The 22001-nt window shown below is 37.6% G+C and overlaps 1 protein-coding gene across 15 annotated transcripts in view; it reads right to left on the reverse strand.

Annotated features, from left to right (window-relative positions):
* MYOM1 (myomesin 1) overlaps positions 1 to 22001 on the reverse strand; it is a 158744-nt gene that overhangs the window by 110150 nt on the left and 26593 nt on the right. For 10 of the 15 annotated variants that reach the window (XM_070629766.1, XM_070629760.1, XM_070629757.1 and 7 more), the window contains 2 exons: positions 18998 to 19048; positions 14783 to 15108 (listed from right to left, as the gene is read on the reverse strand). In XM_070629766.1, coding sequence (XP_070485867.1) covers positions 14783 to 15081 — 299 coding nt within the window. In that variant the 5' untranslated portion in view covers positions 15082 to 15108; positions 18998 to 19048. Of the gene's footprint in view, positions 1 to 14782; positions 15109 to 18997; positions 19405 to 22001 lie in introns of those variants that run through there. The other 5 variants (XM_070629769.1, XM_070629763.1, XM_070629770.1 and 2 more) reach the window with 2 other exon arrangements.

Raw genomic sequence — 22001 nt, forward strand, 5'->3', positions numbered from 1 at the left:
TTCTGAGTAGATACTAAACTTGATATGTATGGATCTGGGTGAGCCTTTTAATTATTAAAACATTTAATGTTTTTCATGTACTCAGCTTAAATCTTGAAAATTCTTGAATTTCAACTTATGAAAGCAATAAAATTAAGCAATAGGTAAGGATTGATTTGTGTGTGCCAGTGTGCACCATGTGCCTGCAAATGTGTCTAGGTACCTCTTTTTGTACTCTGCTATTAATTGTGTCATGTCCTCTGTTAATATGTCTAAAGTCAGCAGAATTTAAAAAAATATTGTGGTGCATATGAAATCATCACATCTGTGACCAGCAGCACCATAGAGAAGGGATGCAGCCAAGGTACAGAATGCACTCTGGAAATATTCCAGGAACAAAGAAACAGGCTTACAGCTGCATCCAATTCAAATACTGAACAAAATCAACAAAAGATAACCTTCTGCTCTTACAACTTCGTAACTATTCTTGACAGGAAAAGAAAGAACAAAACCACTTACAGAATCCCAGAGCTGGGAGAGATCTCAGGGATATTTACGCCAGGTTTCTTATTTTATAGATGTAGCAGACCTGGAGCATCTTTGTAACTTGCCCATGTTCTCAAATCAAGTTGATGGGTCGACTAGGACTAGCACCCATCTAGGTTAGTGTTCTTTCTACTATACTAGTGGTCTCCAACTTTTGTGACTGAGTATTCTTGTTCCAAAAATACTGGGGGCATGCCACCTATATATATTTGTTTATTTATAAGTTCTTTGCATATACTGTTGTATAAATATTCTTAATTTATGAAACAGTCAATCAATAAGAAAATCTTAAAGACCAAATTTGATGTTTTAAAAAATAGAAGTGCTAATATTTCTTCTTACACCTCCATGGTTTGCTTTCATGGACTCCCCACTGTAGACACCATTACACCATGTCACTCTGCTCATAACGACTCTGAAGCTGCCATTCCTGAATTTATTCACATAAATCAAGGTTATGAAATCATCACAGTCCAGTCGAAAATAAAGCATAAAAAAATTCATTACACTTTGCATAAAGTAATATGTGTGTTCCTTAAAGTTATGTTTACAATCACCATATAATTTTGGGAAATTGTCCTAGGTTCCCCAGGATAAGTAACTTCGTTCATGCTAATGTTAACTATGGATCTGCTTAATGGTTGTACTACTTTCCAAAAATATTCTGACAACCTATCAACATGTTTCAGAAAACTGATGGGCTGTGAGCATTGTCATTTGCTGACACTGCTCCCAAACTCAGCATCACCCATCCCTATATGCTCATGTTATACTGCGTTATTGGTTTCTCTCTCTCTCTTTCCTACTGCCTATGAGCCCTGTAGGAGAGGGACAGTCTCAGTTATCTTTGTATCTTCAGCACTGTGTCTAGTGTCTGACACTGTTCAATAAATGTTTATTGAATGAAGCAACATCAAGATTCATCCTCTTATAATTATACCCAAACTTGGTGATTCTCAACACTAGCTTCACATCAGAATCAGCTGAGGAGCTATTAAAAATAACCAGTGCAGAGGTGGGACTTTCAGGATGGTGGAGTGAGTAGTTTATCAGTTCCTCTTTCAAAAAGCAATGATAAAACTGAATACAACTGTCAAAACCAACCCATTTTTAGGCCTCTGAAAATCAACCAAAGTGCTACACTACACTGAGAAGTAGTTATTTATAAAAAGCTACTGAACTTCAGGTATAAACAGTGGGAGTTTGTGTGACACTCCTGCCAATCTGCTCCCATCCTTCTCCCCCAGCTTGGTTCATAAGGTAGTTCTACTAAAGTTGGGTATGGTATGAAAACCAGAGTGTCTGCTGCCAGAGGGGGCTGACTTTGTTTGGAGAAGAGCATGATAAAACTCCACATCCAGCAGCATTGTGGGAAACAGTAGCAATCTAAGTGGCAAACAAACAACGGAAGACAGCAGCTCAGTTAGCCTGAGGTTGTAATCGTGGTTGGTGCAAGGAGCAAACTGGCAAATTAGCCAGAAATCTAACAGAAGATCTGAGAAACAAGACCACCAGAGGGGGGCCTTCATAAACTCTTCACACGTTTGTATAGGAAAAACCAGAGAGGACCCAAATTATCGACTCATCATTGGCTGACTGTAAGCCTGTGTACATGAGCAGAGAAGAGGCAAGAGTCTAGAGGCAAGAAAAGCCCAAATGCACATACTTAAAAAATTACCTGAACTTTAAAACATATTCCCTGACACACACACAGAGCCAGAAACTGGAAGCTTTACTGGGTTGAGATGTTTGAGCACAATGTCTGATCATTCATTGACTGACCACAAATCTATGCAAACATAATGTGATCCCTATGAATTCAGGTTTAAAAATGAGAACAATAATTAAAAAAAAAACTCAGCAGAGACATCAGCAGTCACATTGTGCTAGGTAGACTGATTCTATAAATATGTTCAGGCAAAAACAAAACATAGCAACAACACACTTGGGAAAAAAAATTCAGAATCCAGAATTGCTACAATATATTACCTAACATATCCCATTTTCCACAACACAAAAATTATGAGACATGCCAAGATATAGGAAAGCTATGACCCATACCAACAGAAAAAAGCAGTAAATAAAAATTGTCTCTAGGTAGGCCCTGATTTTCGATTTAGCAGACAAAGACTTTAAAGCAGCAATTATAAATATGTTCAAAGACCAATAAAGGAAACTATGCTTAAAGATTTAAAGTAAAGTATGCCTCAAAAAAAGAAAATGTCAACAAAGAGACAGAAATTATAAAATAGGATCAAATGGATATTCTGGAGTTTAAGAGTACAATAACTCAAATGAAAATTTATTAAATGGACTCAGCAAAAGATTTTAGATAGAAAAAGAAAGAATCAGTGAATTTGAAGATAGAAATAGTTTAATGTAAACATAAGAGAGATAAAAGAATAAAGAAAAATTAAAAGAGCCTCAGAGATTTGTGGAACAAAATCAAACATACCAGTATATGAATAACAGCAGTGCCAATAATAAGGGAGAGAGAGAAAGGGCAGGAAAATATATTTTGAAGAAATAATGGCCTAAAACTCCCCCAAAATTGATGGATCCATGATGCTCAACAAACTCAAGGAGGATACACGCATAGAGATACACAGGATACACACCTAGATATATCATGGTCAAACTGTTGAAAGCCAAAGCCAGAGAGAAACTTTGAAAGCAGCAAGAGTAAAATGACTCATCACATACAGGGGGACAATGTATTAATTGCTGACTTGTCATCAGAAACAATACATCACAGAAGGCACTGATATGACAAATTTAAGTGCTGGGAAAAAATGTCAATCAAGAATTCTATACACAGCAAAACTACGACTCAGAACTGAAGGCGAAAGACGTTCCCAAACAAACGAAAATTGAGAGAATTCATTGCTAGCAGATCTGCCTTACAAGAAATGCTAAAGAAAATCCCTCGGGTTTAAAGGAAATGACATGGAGATGACTCCAGACAGTGATTTGAATCCACACACAAAAATGAAGAGCACCAGAAAGTAAATAATTGGGTAAATATATATGCATATATATTTCTGTTCTCCTAAATTCTTTAAAAGATATAGATTGCATAAAGCAATCCTTACACTGCATTGTTGTACAACATACATAGTTGTAATATATGTGACAATAGATAAAAGGATATAGGAGGAAATGGGACTATATTAGAACAAACTTCTATGTTTTACTAGTATTAAGTTAGTATAAATCTGAAGTAGATTGTGATAAGTTAATATGTAGGCTGTAATTCCTAAAGAAATTGCTAAGAAAATAATAAAAAATCAAGAAACAAAGAAATTAAGTGCTACACTAAAAATATCTATTTAACACAAAACAGGGCAGTAAAGAAGGAAAAAATGAACAAAAAAAACATGAGATATACAGAAAAAATAGCAAAAGTGGTAGACATAAGTCCAACCATAGCAGTAATTTTATTAAATGTGAGTGGATTAAAAACTCCAAGGAACAGCAGAGACTATTGGACTAGACTTTTTAAAGCTACAATTATATGCTGCTACAACAGGCACATTCTAAACTCTTATACTAGTTCACAAAGAAACCTCAACCAATTTATGAAGACTTAAATCATACAAAGTATATTCTCTGACAACAGAAAAATTAAATAAGAACCTACAACAGAAAGAAATGCTAAAAACCTTCAAACATCAGGAAATCAACACCAGGCTTCTAAATAACCCATTGGTCAAAAAAAAAAAAAAAATCACAAGGGAAATTAGAAAATATTTTGAACTACATGGAAACAAAGACACAACCTACCAAAATTTATGGGATACAGCTAAAGCAGTGGTTAGAGGGAAGTTTATAACTTTGTGTCTACAGTAGAAAAGAAGAAAGGTCTCAAATTAATAACTTAAGCTTCCACCTTAAGAAGTTAGAAAAAAAAGATTAAAAATGAAACAAGCAGAAGGAAACTAACTCAAGAAAAAATTAAAAAATCTGAACAAACCAATAACAAGTAAAGAAATTGAATTAGTAATTTAAAATCTTCCCACAATGAAAAGCCCATGCCCAAGTGGCTTCACTGAGAAATTCCCTCAAATATTTAAAGAAGAAACAATATCAATCATTTCCAACTTTTTTCAAAAACAGAGGAGAAGGGAACACTTCCCAACTCATTCTATAAGGCCAGTATTACTGGTTATCAAAACTAAACAAAGACATTACAATAAAAGAAAACTATAGAACAATATCCCTCATGAATATAGAGGTGAAAATCCTTCACAAAATATTAACAAACTGAATCCAGCAACATATAAAACCAAGTAGAGTTTATCTCAGGAATGCAAGGTTGATTTAACATTTGAAAATCAATTAGTATAATATACCATATTAACAGAATAAAAAACAAAAACCGAACTATCATCTAATAGATGCAGAAAAAGTATTTGACAAAATTCAGCATTCATTCATGTTAAAAACTCTCAACAAGGGGCTGGCCCTATGGCCAAGTGGTTGAGTTCACACGTACTGCTTTGGTGGCCCAGGGTTTTGCTGGTTCGGATCCTGGAGTGGACATGGCACCACTCAACATACCACGCTGAGGCAGTGTCCTACATAGCCCAGCCAGAAAGACCTACAAGTAGAATATACAACTATGTACTGGGGGGTTTCAGGAAGAAGAGGAAGAAGGAAAAAAGAAGATTGGCAACTGATGTTAGCTCAGGTGCCAATCTTTTATAAAACCTCTCAACAAAATAGGAATAGAAGGGAACTTCTTCAGCCTGATAAAGGCCATCTATGAAAAATCTACAGCTAATATCATATCTAATGGTGAAAAACTAAATGCTTTCCTGCTATGATCGGAAACAAGGCTATGTTATTCGTTCTTGACGCTTCTATTCAACATTGTACTGGAGTTTTTAGCCAGGGAAATTGGTGTAAAAAAAAATTACATTGTGGTATTGGCATAAGGACAGGCATATAGGATCAATGGAACAGAATCGAGTGTCCAGAAATAAACTTTTATATTTATGGCCAATTGATTTTTGATAAAGGTGCTAAGGAATTTAACGGGGGAAAGAATAGTCTTGTCAATAAACGGTGCTGGGACCGTTGTATACCTATATGTCAAAAGACGAATTTAGAACTCTACTCAACAGCACACACAAAAATTAATTCAAAATGGATCATATCTCTAAATGTAAAAGCTAAAATTATAAAACTCTAAGAAGAAAAGATAAGAGAAATTCTTTATGGTGTCAAGTTAGCCAAACACCAAAAGCATGATTCAAAAAGAAAAAATCGATGAATTGAACTTAACTGAAATTAAAAGTTGTGGTCTTTGAAAGACACTGTTAACAGAATGAAGACAAGGTACAGAATGAGAGAAAATATTTGTAAACATATATCTAATAAAGGACTTGCACATAAAATATTTAAATAACTCTGACAAGTCAATAATAAGCAGAAAAAATTCCAATTTAAAAAAATGGTGAAAAGATTTGAATAGCTATTTCACCAAAGAAGATATAAATGGCTAATAAGCACATAACGAGATGATCAACATCATTAGTCACTAAGTAAATGCAAATTAAAACCACAATGAGACCCCACTACACACCCACTAGAATGGCTATAATAAATAAGACAGAAAATAACCAGCATTGGCAAGGATGTGGCTAAACTGGAATCCTTATAATACACTGCTCTGCAATGTAAAGTGATACAGCCATTTTGAACACAGTCCAGTAGTTTTTTAGAAAGTTAAACATAAACTTAGCATACAATCCAGCTGATATTTTAGAAAGTGCGGGAGAAAGCTGACTTCAAATATTATTAAACAATAGCCTTTTAAACTGCATTATATGTTAGAGGACCAATGAAATTTTCACAGGTTTATTTTTTAACTTTCTGTAGCAATTTCATTTATTCAACAGAAAACTAATTCAGTAGCCACTGTGTGCAAAATACTGTGCTTGACACTGGGGTGGGAGGGGAATACGAAGATAAATTAAAGACCCTTGTTTCCTGAGAGCTTTATATTTAGTAGGAGAGTAAATGACACCAGGCCTGACATGTATTATGTCATTCAAGAAGAAAGGACAGAAGGAAGGCAGGCAGATAAGCAGAAAGACTAGTGCAAACAAAATTTGAATTCACAATGTTGAGAGAGAATTTCTGTCTGGTGTTATGAGGGAATCCTTTGTGGAAGAGCTAGTTGTTGAAGGATGAGTAGGACATCCCAGGATGAGCTGTATGTGCAAAAGCTTAAAATTAAAGCTCAATTGTGATTGCTGAATTATCTATGTGTTGCCATTAGACTTTACCATAAAAGAGTTGAATTCATTTTTATTATTCTAACAATTTTCCTTTAAAACTGCATCTTTCTATATGTTTACAACCTAGTACTGTTGCATATAAACAAAATGCTCAGCTGTTTACCAGAAAGGAGGAAGAGGCAGTGGTTTTAGTGAACCATGGTTCAGCTTCTAGAGAGCTGCCCTTCTTGGCTGTCTTTGCTCACTTAGTCAGCCACTCCTCCTCAGGGTTTCTGGTATCTGAAGTTCCATCTCTTTCATCTTCAGAGTCTCCTGGAGGATCAGGAACAAGCATTTGAAGTTTGATTCTCTTTTCTCATTTCTACTTATCTAATGGCCACATTTCCCCCCTTGCAAAACTTGAAAAACAATACTTTCTTTGGGACTTGGGAAAGGTTGTTTTTGGATCTATTTTTGATTTAGAGCAGTTTTGTTCTATGCTCTTCCTTTGATATGGGTATCATCTCAGCCTCAACACTTTCTACTGACCTTTTGATTTTCCTGTTTCCCAATATGAACACTTATGGAGCTTTCAGGAGAACATCAAAGTTAGTGGACAAGCAGGAGGCTGAAAAGAGCCCATTTTTTGCTAATACACTATGCAGAAAAAGCTTCTTATAAGATACAAGCATGAATTTAGTTTGACCAACATCACCCTTGAAATTTACATGTAGTATCATAATAAATAACCATCCCTCAGATTTTCTCTCTCTCTCTCATTTTTGCATTGTTTACCTGATACTTATCTTTTCCCCCCCTCTATTTCACTCTCTCAAGTCATAGAAATGTCTCATTTTTAGTTAAAAAAATTTTTAACCACTTAAATAGGAATATTATCACACTTTTTCCTTCTATTTATTGCTTTATTTTTTCCATTATTTAAATTCCCACTGACAAGTAACATTTTACTCTCCTTTTCAGTAACTTTCCACAGCTAATGTATAGCCATGATCTAAAAACAAATACCATAGTGGTCTGAACCGCTTCTCAACTTGAATGTAGAACAGTCACGTGTTCTAGAAAGGATGGATGGGTAAAGCACCCAAAGATTTAACTCTTTTATGGTTCTTACCTATAAACACCCTTCAGTTTTTTATCAATTTCTGACTATTTTAGAAATTAATTTAATCAGACTAGATTACGGCCTATTTTTAAGTGAAGTGAAAGAGTTTACTCCATATTTCCTGGAAATTATATTATACAGGACACTTGACAATAGTATCAGGAGACGTCTTATAGAGTCTAAGTCTGCGGACTGAAAATTGTCCAGAGTTTGTAAAAGTTAGTCTTATTAACTTATTTACAAAGCAGCCCAGAAACCCACCTCCCACCCCACTTTGGGGATGGTCACTATGGCTGACTAGATGTTGCATGAACGTTATCTCCTTCATTTGAGGTGCTCCTGCTTTCTCTTGTTTCTTCTAGAATGGTTGCTGTGGAAAAGGTCAAGCCTGTTGCAACGGCTCCCTTGGGCTTCCAGAGTTCAGAGATCTCTGCGAGGAAGCTCAGTTACACCCACTGCCCTGCCAGCCCAGGACAGAGTTAACATTTCACCTCTGAGGCCAGGGAGGTAACCACTTTGCCCTTCCTCCACCTTTGGCTGACTCATTCTATTCCTACTCTATTAAAGGACATGCCTTCCTTCTCACAGCATGATTTACCTGCCTATGGAAGATTAATGCCATTTTGGGGGTATCGTGTATCATGCAAACTTGAATTGAACCTGCAAAAGAGCCTGACAAATAACATTTTCAATGTAGAGTAAAGCACAGAGAAACAGAGACTGGTGCATGATGAGGGCCATCTCCTTGGACTCAGGGTTCATCTTTGGGATTCAGAACATAAATCAACTGCCTTTTAAGGAAGTAACTGGCTTTTCTGCTCTCATGAGGTTTTCCTCTGACCTCCTCCCACCATATAGGAAGTAATGTGACTCATCGTTTTCTTGGTATTTAAATTCTGGAAGACAAAACCCAGAATATTGCATCGATTTTTGCTACCCAGAAACTATGGTACTTATTCCTTATATAATAATAATTAAACTTTTATTTAGAGAACTATTTCTAGAAGGAAAAAGGTAAGAATACAAAACCTTGATATATCAGCAGCTTTCCAATCAAACTTCATTTCCCAAAACAGTCTATTGGTTCAATAATTTTTTGTAATTGAGATTTAGCCACTTGAATCTGCAGATGGGTTTGAATTTCCACATAATTGTGGCTATTTCGGTGTTTTTCTTACCTCATATCATAAAAAGCACCAACAACAGAACAAGGTACTTCCTTGGAATCTTTGGGAATGGAGAATAAGCAAATGGTTTTACCATCACCATTTTGCCTAGAGAGTCTCAGAAAATTCGTTGTATATAGAAAATCTACACTGGTCTTTTCATAGCCTCAAAACTCTGTGGCTAAGGCAGCTGAAGAGCCCTGTGAAAAATCTGGTGGAATTAAGAATTCAGCAATAACTAATAGATCCAAAAGTAGGGCTATTGCGCCCCACATCTTTTCTTACTGTGCATCTGCTCCTGTCTGGCCTACAGCATTAGCCTCCTAACTGGGTAACCTGCTTCTGCTTGTGCCCCACAGTCCATTCTCCACACAGCAGCCACAGTGACCCCCTTATAACTTAAGTTAGATCATGACACTCTCCTGCTCAAAACTCTGCCACAGCTTCCCCTCACCTTTAACTCAGAATAAAAAGTCCTTACAATGCCCTGGAAAGCCCTACATGATCAGTCCTCTCCATCTACTACTTTTCTGACATCTTCTCCACTTACTCTTTCCTTCACTTCTCCATTCCTTCACTGGCCTCAGTGCTATTCCTTGCCGTAAGACCTTGCAGTGGCTGTTCCCGATGACTAGTGTACCTTTCCCCCAGAGAGCCTCATAGTTAACTCCCTCAGCTATTTCATGTCTTTACTCTGATATCACCTTCTCAATGAGGCCTGACAGCACTATTTAAGATTCCAACCTGCACCTCGGCCCCACATACGTGATCCCTGTTACATTACTGTATTTGTTATTGCTTCCATAACATTTATTACCTTCTAGAATAATATAGAATTCAGTGTGTTTTTTATTAAATTTAGTGTTTATGGCCTGTCTCTCCATACTAAAATACATGCTCCATGAGGGCAGGAATCTTCGTCAGTTTTGTATGTAATTTATCCTTAGCACCCAGGGCAGTGCTTAGCATACAGAAGGCACTGAGTAAATATTTATTGAATGATTGAACAACAACACCTAAACCTCGCTGAGTGTTCCCCATGTACCAGCCATTACACTAAACTAATGATGATCTCTTTTAGACCTCCCAACCTGAGGGACAACCATTTTCCTCATTTTACAGATAAAGAAACTGAAGCTAACTAGCTTATCCAAAGTCATAAGCCTAACTGCAAATCAGCACAGGCCTCTTTGCCCCAAAGATTATCTACTTCCCATTATGTTATAAAATCTGGAGATGGCTATGTAAAAATTGACACCAATCTGATCCCCATAGCTGAAGTCAAGACACAAAAACATCCACAAGACAGTATATTTCTTTGGTAACATCTTTTGAAATCACATTGGGGTGGGAGATGGACCAATTTTTCAGGTCCCCTGCAGTCCCTGCTGTAATCAGACCCACCAATAAAAGATGGAGGTTTCTGTGTTTAGTGGTCTCTATTTTTAGCAATGGTATCTTCTGTCTGAATTAGAATTGGTTTGAGCATAATATGTTCTTTGCAAATACTAGCAATTTGAAAAGAGGTTACTATCTGGGCAACAACTGAGGGCAGCTGATCAGCATCACACGAACATCGGTAAAGGGCACAATTTAAAGGTAAGCAGAGTGCTCTGGGCAAGTCACACCAGCCTCAGCTTTCTCATCCCCAAACTGGCATCTTCTAGAGCCTCTTGTGAGTCTCTATGTCTGATTCCAAGTGAGGAGTTAAAGAGTCTGTAAGGTTCCATGTTCTATGAATGCCCTAGGATTTTTTTTCTTAGAATTAGTGCCCTTGCATACATTGTTCCTTGCTCTAAATCTTGGTTATTTTGGTGCTCAATGGCTTAAATAAAAGGAGGCATAATGCAAAACTATATATTGATGCTTCAAGAAAAACAAGCAAGACCACACATGGTGGTCATGTGGTCAAGGGTTCTTGCTGACTATAACAGCATGGAGTACCTGTGGAAAAGGCAAAGGACTTAGGGTAGGAGTGAGGTTCAAATCGCTATTCTTAGTGTAAGGAAGAAAAGTCTTTTAATCTCTTTGGTCTCCAATTTTCTCATTTTTAAAATGAGGATAATGGCTTCTACTTCTCAGGGTTCTTGCAAAGATACAGTGGTATAGAGAATCCTATGCTGAATTGTATCATATGGGCTGAATTTTAATTTATTTAGGAACAGACAATCAGTCGTCTATCATTACCACAGAGGGTTGAAGGACAACTCTAAATCCTTCTGTCACCCAAGAACTGTTGCGTTGTTCTCTGGTTTTGAAAGTTATTCATTATAACAAAATGTTCCGTTTATTATTTCCATCTTAATGTGTGAGTCAGCTTAGTCAAAAGAAAGTACCCTGATTTCCATGATACCACATGCCCTGTAAATGTCTGCCTTATTTCACCCTAACTCTTTATAATATTGGAATTGAGAAAGAGATTTTTCAGGTCACACATACCAGACATGGTATTTATACGTAGACTTTCTAGCGCAGTGGTTCTGGCTTTTGTTGAGTCACTGAGTTCTCTGAGAATCTGACGAAACCTACGGCACTTCTCAGCAAAAAAATTCTCATCTGTGCTTAATTTTGCACATAATTTCAGATCATCCGAGACTCTGTTGAAACCTATTCATGGACAGAGGTTAAGAACCCTTGCCTAATGGTTGCAAAGTGGTCATGAGTACCATTTCTCCTTTAATCCCTGATACTATTTGTGAATTACTAGCATAAAACAATAATCTTGTGTCATTTGTTTTCCTGAATTACTTTTTTTAATTTAGGGGGTTTTTTCCTCACTGTGACTAAGAATAAAGGCATTTAGAATAAGCCTTTCAGAATTTATTTTATAACTCTTGGCTCAGAATGCAATTGGTAACTGATCTGTGCTATAACCACACTGATGCCGAACAAGCCATTGTTCTTAAGACTTACTGAGGTCAGCCAAGCCCTGAGCACATATAAATCTCCATAGTTTCCACTTTACCACTGAACATCTAACTACAAAGCAGAAGCTAAAAATAGATCAAGCCTAGTGCTTACACACATTCCACAGAATTGCATTTCCAACCCTACAAGTTTTAATCAACAACACTACTCGCAATCCAAAGAAAGATATTTCATTTAGCAGGCAATCCATTTTGAAAAAGTGAAAATATAACCTAAAGGAAGTACGAAGATTTTGAAATGTTCAAAGAATATTATCTGCACCTGTTAGCTCCAGGTCTAAAAAAAGAAAAACTAAAATACCCCCCAGGATTAGGTTGGCTTTCTTTTCTTTTATGTTGCATTACACAAAGGGAAAAATATGGCATTTTTTTCCCCTCCCTTGTTTCCAGGTCAACTTGTTTCTAACAAGAAGTCCAAAGCGTTCAAATATAGCAAGGCATTAATAAATACCTAGCTACCTATATAAATACATACATAGCAGGAAAGAACAAGATGTGAGGTTGAATACAGAAAAATAATTACAGCTTCATTTCCTATAGAAAGTTTATTGTCTGAGACTCTTTATAGCTAAAATGGCTAAGTATTTCAAAGATTATATAGAGTAAGTGTTTTCTGAATAAAATATAAAAATGCTCAAAGATTCAATTACTAATGTTTGATATATCAGATTATGAATATTTATGAATATTGCACACGTGGTTAAAAGAAGAATTTGTATAAAATTAAAATAATTTTAACATAAAATTTAGCAGTAGAGTTGAAGAAGTAAAAATCTCTTAAATGTAAAAATTCATAAAATCCTATAGACTCTATAGCATTGGGGAAATGAAATAAGTACACAAGGAGTTAACAACCCATCCTCTATAGATTCAGCACAGACAATCCAGAAAAATGGATATTTAAATATTTAATATTAATAGAGGATATTTAATCCTCCTCTATTACAAGACAGCTGCTTTCCTAAATGAGGCTCTTAAATGCATCTATGGAACATTCTTCAGGAGAACAAAATAATGCTGTTGTGTACACATGGTGTTAATTCCTCCCAACTTTCCTTTGGAAGGCAGTTCATTTGAAGCAAGTGCTAAAAGAAATGAATTTGTCTCAGTGACAATATTTCCATATTTGCAGCCAATGTGAGGTCCTTATGAATACCCCATGGCTGAAAATGAGATTGCAAAATGGTCCTGTTCCATTTTAAATGGAATTTCAGAACGTTGTCATCATACATTCCAGGTAAACCCCAGCAGACTCTGGCTCTGTTACTGAACATAGCAGAAGCTCCCAAGAGGTCACTGTCAGTGCCTAAGAAAGGACAGTCATAGTTCAGGTGCTGCTTAAACCCCACAAAGATTCAGGAATCTCTGCCTTCGGAAATCACCCTCACTTCTACTCATACGAACCACTGTATTATTTCCTCAATAACTTTTTTAATTCCCAGAAATAAATACCTTCTCCAGTTGCCCTAACAGGTATTTTGTGGACTCAAATTTTATAAGACTTAAAATTAAATTTTGTTTCTAACATGAAATGCAACCTATGCCTGATGCTTTGAAAAGGAGAATTCAAGGCAGCAGGTGGTTATTTACCACACAGCCCAGAAATTTTTACACTTTGAAGTTTAGCAGTTCTTTCTGAGGACTATAGATAGATTTTTAATGAAATCACATGTATCTTGTGTGTGTTTTTTAATCCTCATGAACCATTTCATTCTGAATGTTGAGAGAATAAAAATTGGCTTGGACTGAGAAAGTACCTTCTACCCAGCATTCTTCAGGCTGGAGCAACAGACACAGAGCAGCCACCTGCAAAGTTCACAGGAAGCAACGTCTCCCAGGGACGTTGCTGATGTAAAGTGTTGTGATAACCTCGTTCTTTGAGCGACCACAGACTCACTGAGAAACTTTCTTCTCCAAATCTAAGACTACCAGTGAGCCTGCTGTCTGAAATGCTATCAGTAAGAACGAGACATGCACTCTTGCCTGGAGGACCTCAGTCGCTGTCGACACAGAGAAGCAGCCTTGATTCCCAGCCCAGGTGTTGAGCTCCCCATAAGGCGTTTCTGGAGACAACAGCCCACATTTACCTTAACTTTACTATTTCTAAAGAAACAGGACCCTGGGTTTGCTTTGCAGACCAGACCTGCATGTAAGCTCCACTCTTCCTAGAATCCTATCCACACTCTCTCTTCTCCTCTAGTGTGTGGTCTCCCTCATTGCAATGGGTTGATAAATCTAATTTTGCCAGAATACGGGTTTGTTCCTGGTACTCTTAGGCTGACTGAGATAGAGCCATGTTTTTATAAAATGCTCCAGCTATAGAAAATATTTGCTGCTTCAATAATAGCTTCGAGTTTTAACACTGGCTTTCAGATAGTGAGAAAATGGAACACATCCCTGCTGTAGTTTGGGCTGCTGTGACCTGCAAATTTTACATTTTATCCTGGCCCCTCATCTAAGCAGAACATTCGGAGGGCCAGGAAACCTGCTGTGAGTGTTGAAATGATATTTTCTGGCTCTGCGGCCACTTAATGTCGAATGCAACCTGTGGCAAAACTTCTCTGCTTCTAGCAATATCACAGTTGGCAATTCGAGAAAGACAGCCCAGTGTGACCGCAAAGCTCTTCGTGAAACTCAAAAAGAAGGCAAAGTGAAAGAGGTAGACCTAAGTCCCAGGTCTCCCAAACACATGGTCTTTCCCCCAACCTGGTTTAAATGGAGGGCTGCCAGATTTAAGAAGAAAGAAAAACATGCTGTGGGGGGGTTATTCCAAGAATCCGCCTTTGTCCTAAGGTCGGAAGGATGCTTTTGACATACCCGTGGGAGTAGCCATAATCATAGGCTGAGGCCGCCTTCCGGCTGACTGCAGTTGCAAGGGCGGACTGAGTGGCCAGGGAGGTCTGCTGCTGGTAGGAGGCGCTGGTCGCCCGGCTAAAGGCTTCGGATTCCTGGCGGTGGGCGGCAGAGGAGCGGCTGCTGTAGGCCGCGGAGCCATGAGTGTAGATGGCAGACCTCTTCTTCTCCTGGTGGTACTGGCTCATGGTGGTGCGAAGGTCCTTGTTGCGGTAGCTGCGATCATAGTGCTGGTGGAATTTCTGATAAAACGGGAGAGACATCACGTGCCCTTGAGGGAACAAGGCAATCTATAAGAAAGCAACAATTTTTGAGTGAACTGTTAAGGAACAAATTCCACAGAACAAGTCATCTAAACCAACGTGTAAAAATTAATACTCTTATCTTTTCCAAAGAGAAAGTGGAAAATGATGTGAAGGTTTGCTTAAATGGTTACTCAGTAAACTGCCTGCTTCATGGCCCAGATGTGCTCCCTCCTGTCATTGTGCCTTCCTCTTCTTCGTCTTTCTTTTTTAATATCTAGGAGGTCTTTACAAAGTTTCGTTACTCTAGCTATTGTGCTTTTTCCTCAGACCTTCCATAAAACATATTATAATTTCCTGCATTTCATTCTGATAGGGGCTTCATCTGGGAGACTATGTAATGATGGAGAGTCTGTGTACAGCCAATGTGTTTTTCATTCAGCAAATAACTACTGAGCACCTACAACGAGCCTGGCACTATTCCAGCACAGGAAATACGGAGATGAACAAAACAAACAAAATCCCTGCTCTGAGAACCTTACATAGAATCTTATATTCTATTGCAGGAAATGGACAATAGAGAAAACAAATAAGTATAAGGTTTGTTGGAATGAGCTAAATGCTATAGAGGAAAATAAAACAGGAAAGGGGAGCAGATGCAATTTTAAACAGCCTCATTAGGGATGGCTTCTGAGCTTGAAAGTGACATCTGAGCATGAGAATATCTGGGGGGAAGAGTGATCCGGATGGAAGACCATTGCAAAGGCACTGGGGTGTGAACCTTTGTACTCCAGGAATAGTAAATAGACCAGTGAGCCTGCATGAAGTGAGGGGGTACAGGGAGAGGTATAGGGGACGATGACAGAGAGATGAGGGGAGTGAGGGGGAAAGAGCAGATAGTATAGGGTCCTATAGGTGACTATAAGGACTTTGTCTTTTTTTCTGAAGGTTGAGAAGCCATTGGAAGGTTCTGAGCTGAGAATCACTCTCACTGATGTCTGAAGAATAGACTGTTGAGGGACAAGAGTAAAAGCCAGGAGACCAATTAGAAGGATGTTGTAGGCTGAGTTACATCCCTTCAAAATTCGTATGTTGAAGACTTAACCGACAGTACTTCAAAATGTGACTCTTTTTGGAGATAGGTCTTTACAGGGGAAATTAAGGTAAAATGACATCATTAAGGTGGGCTCTCATCCAATATGACCACGTCCCCATGAGAAGAGGAAATTAGGACACAGATACGTACATATATAGAGGGAAGACTGTGTGAAGACACAAGAAAAAGACACCCATCTACAACCCAAGGAGAGAGGCCTCAGAAAAAACCAACCCAGCTAACACCTTGATCTCAGATTTGTAGCCTCCAGAATTATGAGAAAGTAAATTTCTGTTATTTAAACCACCCAGTATATGATACTTTGTTATAGTAGCCCTAGCAAATGAATACAAAAGCCATTGCAGTAGTCCAGGCTAGAGAAGTTAGCAGTAGCAGTGGAAGGGTGAGAAGTGCTCAGACTCTGTATGTTTTGCAGGTAGAGCCAATAGCACTTGCTGGAAGTTCTGAAATTAGGGTGTGAAAGACAGAGAGGAATGAGAGATGGCCCCAAGGTTTTTGCCTGAGTAGTTGGAAGACTGAAGTTGCCATGAACTGAAATGGGCAGGAGTGTAAGAAAGCAGTAGCTCAGGATGGAAGAAGAATAGGAGATTGATTTGAGACAGTCTACATTTGAGATACCTGCCAGACATCCAAGTGGAGATGTTAAGTGAGTAGCTGGATATGCGACTTTGGAGTACAGGGTAAAGGTCCAGGATGGAGACCTATATTTGGGAGTCATCAGCATATAGATGGTATTTAAAAGCCAAAAAAATAGATGAGAATGATGGCAAATGGAAGTCCTAGCACTGAACCTTGGAGTAAGGTAATATTATCATAAAACAAGCTCTCTCAAATCTCACAAACACTTCAAAAACCTATAGTGTCAAACCAGAAAAATTATTTGCTCCATGGAGAATATGAATGCTACTAGTCTTCCTACATAAAGAAGAAAATCAGCCATCAGTGTAGCAGTTTGCATTATGAACTTGAGCTAACAGTTCTACTGAAAGTCAAAGGTATGTTTGCTTAGCATAGGGTGGGGAGTCTTCATACTGCACTAGCTTTCTTGAATAACTTGTCCACTGACACGGAGCCCGTCAATCATGCTGACAACCCTGGATGAAGTGATAGTTTTACGGGAGCCCTCTCCCTCCAATTTTTAATGCCTTTGTGCAGGTTCTGAAGTGTTATTTTTAAATTTTACAAGTAAAATTAGGTGCAAAGTAATCAGTTTTTTCTAAATCTCTTTTTTTTATTGTAAATGAGGAGTGAATCCTTCTAAACTTTCCATATTTTTTGTCAAGTTTAAATCTAATTTTTATTTAAACGATTTTAAAAGTCAGCATGTATTCCATAGAGAAGAAAATACAGCAAACTTCACTCCAGAAATATTTATCTTAGGGCTCATGGAGGATATCAGTCTACATGGCATTTCCCAAGAGGAAAAAAATAGCTACTAGCAAGCAACTTTTCTTCAACCTTTAAATAGATTGCTATTTTCTGTTCTAAAATATACAAAATAATTATCATGTGTAATGAATAATTGTTAGATAAATTTTCATAAATCAGAAAGGTTGGAATATATTAATATAAAAGTATATTATATTAGGCAGTTATAAAGATATTAGATAAGTTTCTGTAGTGATACATACTACACTGCGGGGGGAAATGTTATTTGATGGTGTCCAAATAAATAATGAATGACCTTCCTAGGTAATACATTACAAGCTAAATTCACAACCCAGATGATTTGAAATGCTGTTATTTTCACAAAATAAAATAAAATGTTTAAATATCTTTAAGTTTTAAAGATAAATCTTTAAATATCTTGCCCTAATTCTTTTCTCCACTCTTTTTGTTTCTATTTTCCTCATTTATATATTTTTATAACATTTAATATTCCAAGCACATAGATAATGTATCACAAGTAAACAAGGTTTGGCTTTAAGTCAACAGCTGGTTGTCATAGCTCTGACCTCTGGAACGAAGGTACAACTACCTTCTCTCCATCAAGTAAGCCAAGATTATCCCCAACACATGAAAGCTAGAGCGTGTTGGGAGGAAAGCTGGTTTGGTTGTCTTCTGTTCCTTTAAGATCTGCATTTTCTTCCTGAAAATAATTTGGGAATTTAGGAAGAACTACTAAGTCCATAGGTGTAATCCTGACATGAAACTTTTGTACAGGCGTTAGAGGCCAAAAGCTGATTAAAATTACTCACACAAAGTGTTAACTTTAGGATGGTTTTGTAGGGATCTACATTGCCACTGAAATATTAACCATTTCATTTACCATTTTTCATTAAATATTAACCATTTTCAGGTTAGGAAGATAATAAGGCACTCTGACACTTACCTACATGGCATCATCAGAGCAAAAATCACTGAATTAAAAACTAGAGACTTCAAAGTTAATTTACCACCTTTTGGTCTAATTTGTAATTGAGGAGTCTCATAGGCATATGAAACAGAGAAAACACATGATTTCCTGTCACCTCACCCATTCTAGATTTCAACCAAACCGTTGAACTGTAACTTGGAAAGAGTACTTAACTCACACTTACAGTTCCATCTGAGACACACATTATCTCCTTATAGTTCCAGGAACAGTAGCTTAATTTAAACAAATACAGTCATCTGAGAGAATAGCTGTGCCAGCAAACAGTGGCACCCTGCTGCTCTTGTCTTCCTTCCCAGGGGCTCCGCTTTCCTATTTCTCTGGTATTCTGACATCACTTTGAGAAAGCTGCTGAGCTCAAAAGATAGAAAGAAACCACACACACTGCAGTGCTGTTAAGCACATAAAATATGAAGTGCAGTCTTCTGCCTCAATATTACACTTACCAGTTTCCAAAGGAGTGATGGTGGTGGAAATGTTCCGACGTGGCCGTGGAGCTGGATGAGAGAATGAAAAGCCCACAGAAGTTGAATCCAAGAAAAAGTTAAGAGGCAGGGCTAAAGACAGGATCCTGGGGGCCAGTTCAAAAATAATGCATGTGGTCAGGCAGTAGAATGTCAGAGCCACACAGCCAGCCTTTTATGGCCAAGAAGGCAGATAAATATAGCAGCAAATGGGGAGGGTAGTCCTAAAACAAGAGGCCCAGAGGCACTGGCTGGTAGCTGCCTCTGTAATGTAATTACATTAATGCTGGTCTATGGGTCTGGCCTGATTAAACCAAAGGTAGGATTTTTATTTGGTTATAAGAGCGATTTTCAATAACACTTTATCACTGGATATTTAAAAGAGTAATGGAAAGAGTGGTTTGGGTTGAGAGCTAAAAATAGGTGTAGTAATCTGATTCCCAAAATGGACTTCATGGAATTTTAATGCCAAGATATGGTTCTGGATGTGCTGCCCATAACACATGTATAGTACATCTAAAAGACACAACGTGAGAAAAGATCTTGAGGCTAACTAGAGGCAAACTGAGTAAGGAATGGGTTACACGTGGTGGCAATTTTGGCTTGATGATACACACTCACCATTTCTCTCATTTCAGGAAAATTTTCAAAGTAGGTCATAGCTTCAAGTTTGAATATTTGATTCCCTGTTGATTAACTAAAGCCTTTGAGAAGCAACATGTTTCATCTTTCCTAAAGTCAAGAGTAGGGTCAGTCTACATAACAAGACATTCTCTTCCTTTGTTTTTTGGACCCTGTAACTAATTAAGAGGTGGTATAACCTGGTGGTTAGAGCCTGCCCTTTGGACTCAGACCAGACCTAGATTCCAGCCCATTGGTGGCACTTAATAGCCATGCAACGTCAAGCATTTTATTTCTCCTCCCTGAGCATCATTTTCCTTCTGTATAAAACGGGGATAATACCATCCAAATTATGGGACTGCTGTGGAGATTAAATGTGATAATGCAGAGAAAGCACTTGACTTAGTGATTGCCGTATAATAAGACTCAGTAAATGTCAGCTATCATTACTGATAGTAGCAATTTAAAAGCTCACTGTTCAGATTATATGTATTGAGCAGGTTATGTTCTGACATGATATTACAGTGATATCACATCAACTGAGTACAGATCACTTGTATCTATCAAATATTGAACAGACCCAATATTGTAGTCTACTGTACAATTCCTTTCTTGATGATAACTGCAGTTAACACTGTTAAGGACCTATCAAATGCGAGACACTGTGATAGGCACTTTATATACATGATCTCATTTAGTTCTCATAATAGCCTGTAAGGTAGGTATCACTAGCTTCATTTTATAGCTGAGGAAACTGAGGCTTCAAGAGGCAAAGTCATTTGCCAAAGAGCACACAGCTAGTAAATGACATAAATGCCATTCATTCAGAGATATTTGGGTTCCAAACCCCATGTACTTTTTGTCGTGCATTGCTGTATCCTTCCTCCAGTGACACTTTGTTTATAAGAAACTAGATATTTTGAAATAAGTTTTTGAAGAGCAATATAGGTCTCCACACATAACTGAGGGTCAGCTTCTGGGCTCCCCAAAGTATATAAAAGAATGCTTTTCACTTAGTTCTGATCACATTCAACCTGGCATTTCTTTATCTAAATACACACCCCGTTAGTGTGCACATGGACATTTTAGCTGTCTGGAATCCATAGGAGAATTTTCCAAGCTTTATGTTCTCCAAGTATCCATTTGTTCTCTAAACATCCGATACAGAATGGCAGTGGTTCTTCTGAATTTTACCCACCAGCCACTGGAATGGTTCCCAGTGAGCCTTTTCTCTAAAGAACATGGTAAGTTGCTTCAAATCTTCTTGAAGCAGGAAAGGGGAAAAATAAACAAAAATAAGAGATATGAATCATCATCGTACTAGCTAATATTGAATGACCATTTCCTATATGCAGGCATTAATGCTAACTGCTTTACAGCATCTTATTTGATCATCACGCACATGTAAAAACATCTTATAGATTGCAAAATTGAGATTTAAAGAGATTAATATTTTTAAAGTCAGACAACTAGAATGTGACAGAGATTCAAACCTAGGTCTGTTCTACACAGAGCCCAGCCTCCTATATTTCATACTATATTGCCTTTCAACCATTTAACCGTGTGTGTGTGTATAGACGACAGATAGATAGAGTGAGCCATGTGCCAATAATGTCCGTTAGAGGGAAGAACTATTCCAAAGAAGAGTTTTAGTTGTATTTCCTATGTAACAGACAATTATGTATTAGATCAAGATGTACTGGCTACAAATATCAATAGATTAAAATATTTACTGAACTTTGATCTCTGTTAAAAATGCAAAATAAGAGAAGTCCACACACACTTGCGGAAAAACGAAAATATCATTTATTCATTGACACTGAGGATCCCAGTGAAAGCGAAAGAGTTTATTTCAAACAAATATACAATAAGATTTGACAAAAGAAGTATGAGCTATGGGCCTGGCCTGGTGGTGCAGTGGTTAAGTTCACACGTTCTGCTTTGGTGGCCTGGGGTTTGCCAGTTGGGATCCCAGGTGCAGACCTATGCACTGCTTATTAAGCCATGCTGTGGCAGGTGTCCCACATATAAAGTAGAGGAAAATGGACACGGATGTTGGCTCAGGGCCAGTCTTCCTCAGCAAAAAGAGAAGGATTGGTGGCAGATGTTAGCTCAGGGCTAATCGTCCTCAAAAAAAAAAAAAAAATGAGCTAGACCTGACCAAGTCTCCTAAGTAATCTTTCTGCTCTAGCATGATCTGGGTTCAAACTTTTGTAACACATAGTTATCCAAAATATAACTATCCAGCTAATAAACCACATACAGTGGTGTATTGTATAATAAAACTAAAATTAAAGAAGAAAAATTTAATTGGGTTCATACATATCAATTATTATGATTTAATCACAATTCCCTCATAGATGTA

This window comes from Equus przewalskii, chromosome 7, assembly GCF_037783145.1.
Source record: "Equus przewalskii isolate Varuska chromosome 7, EquPr2, whole genome shotgun sequence".
Lineage (NCBI taxonomy): Eukaryota > Metazoa > Chordata > Mammalia > Perissodactyla > Equidae > Equus > Equus przewalskii.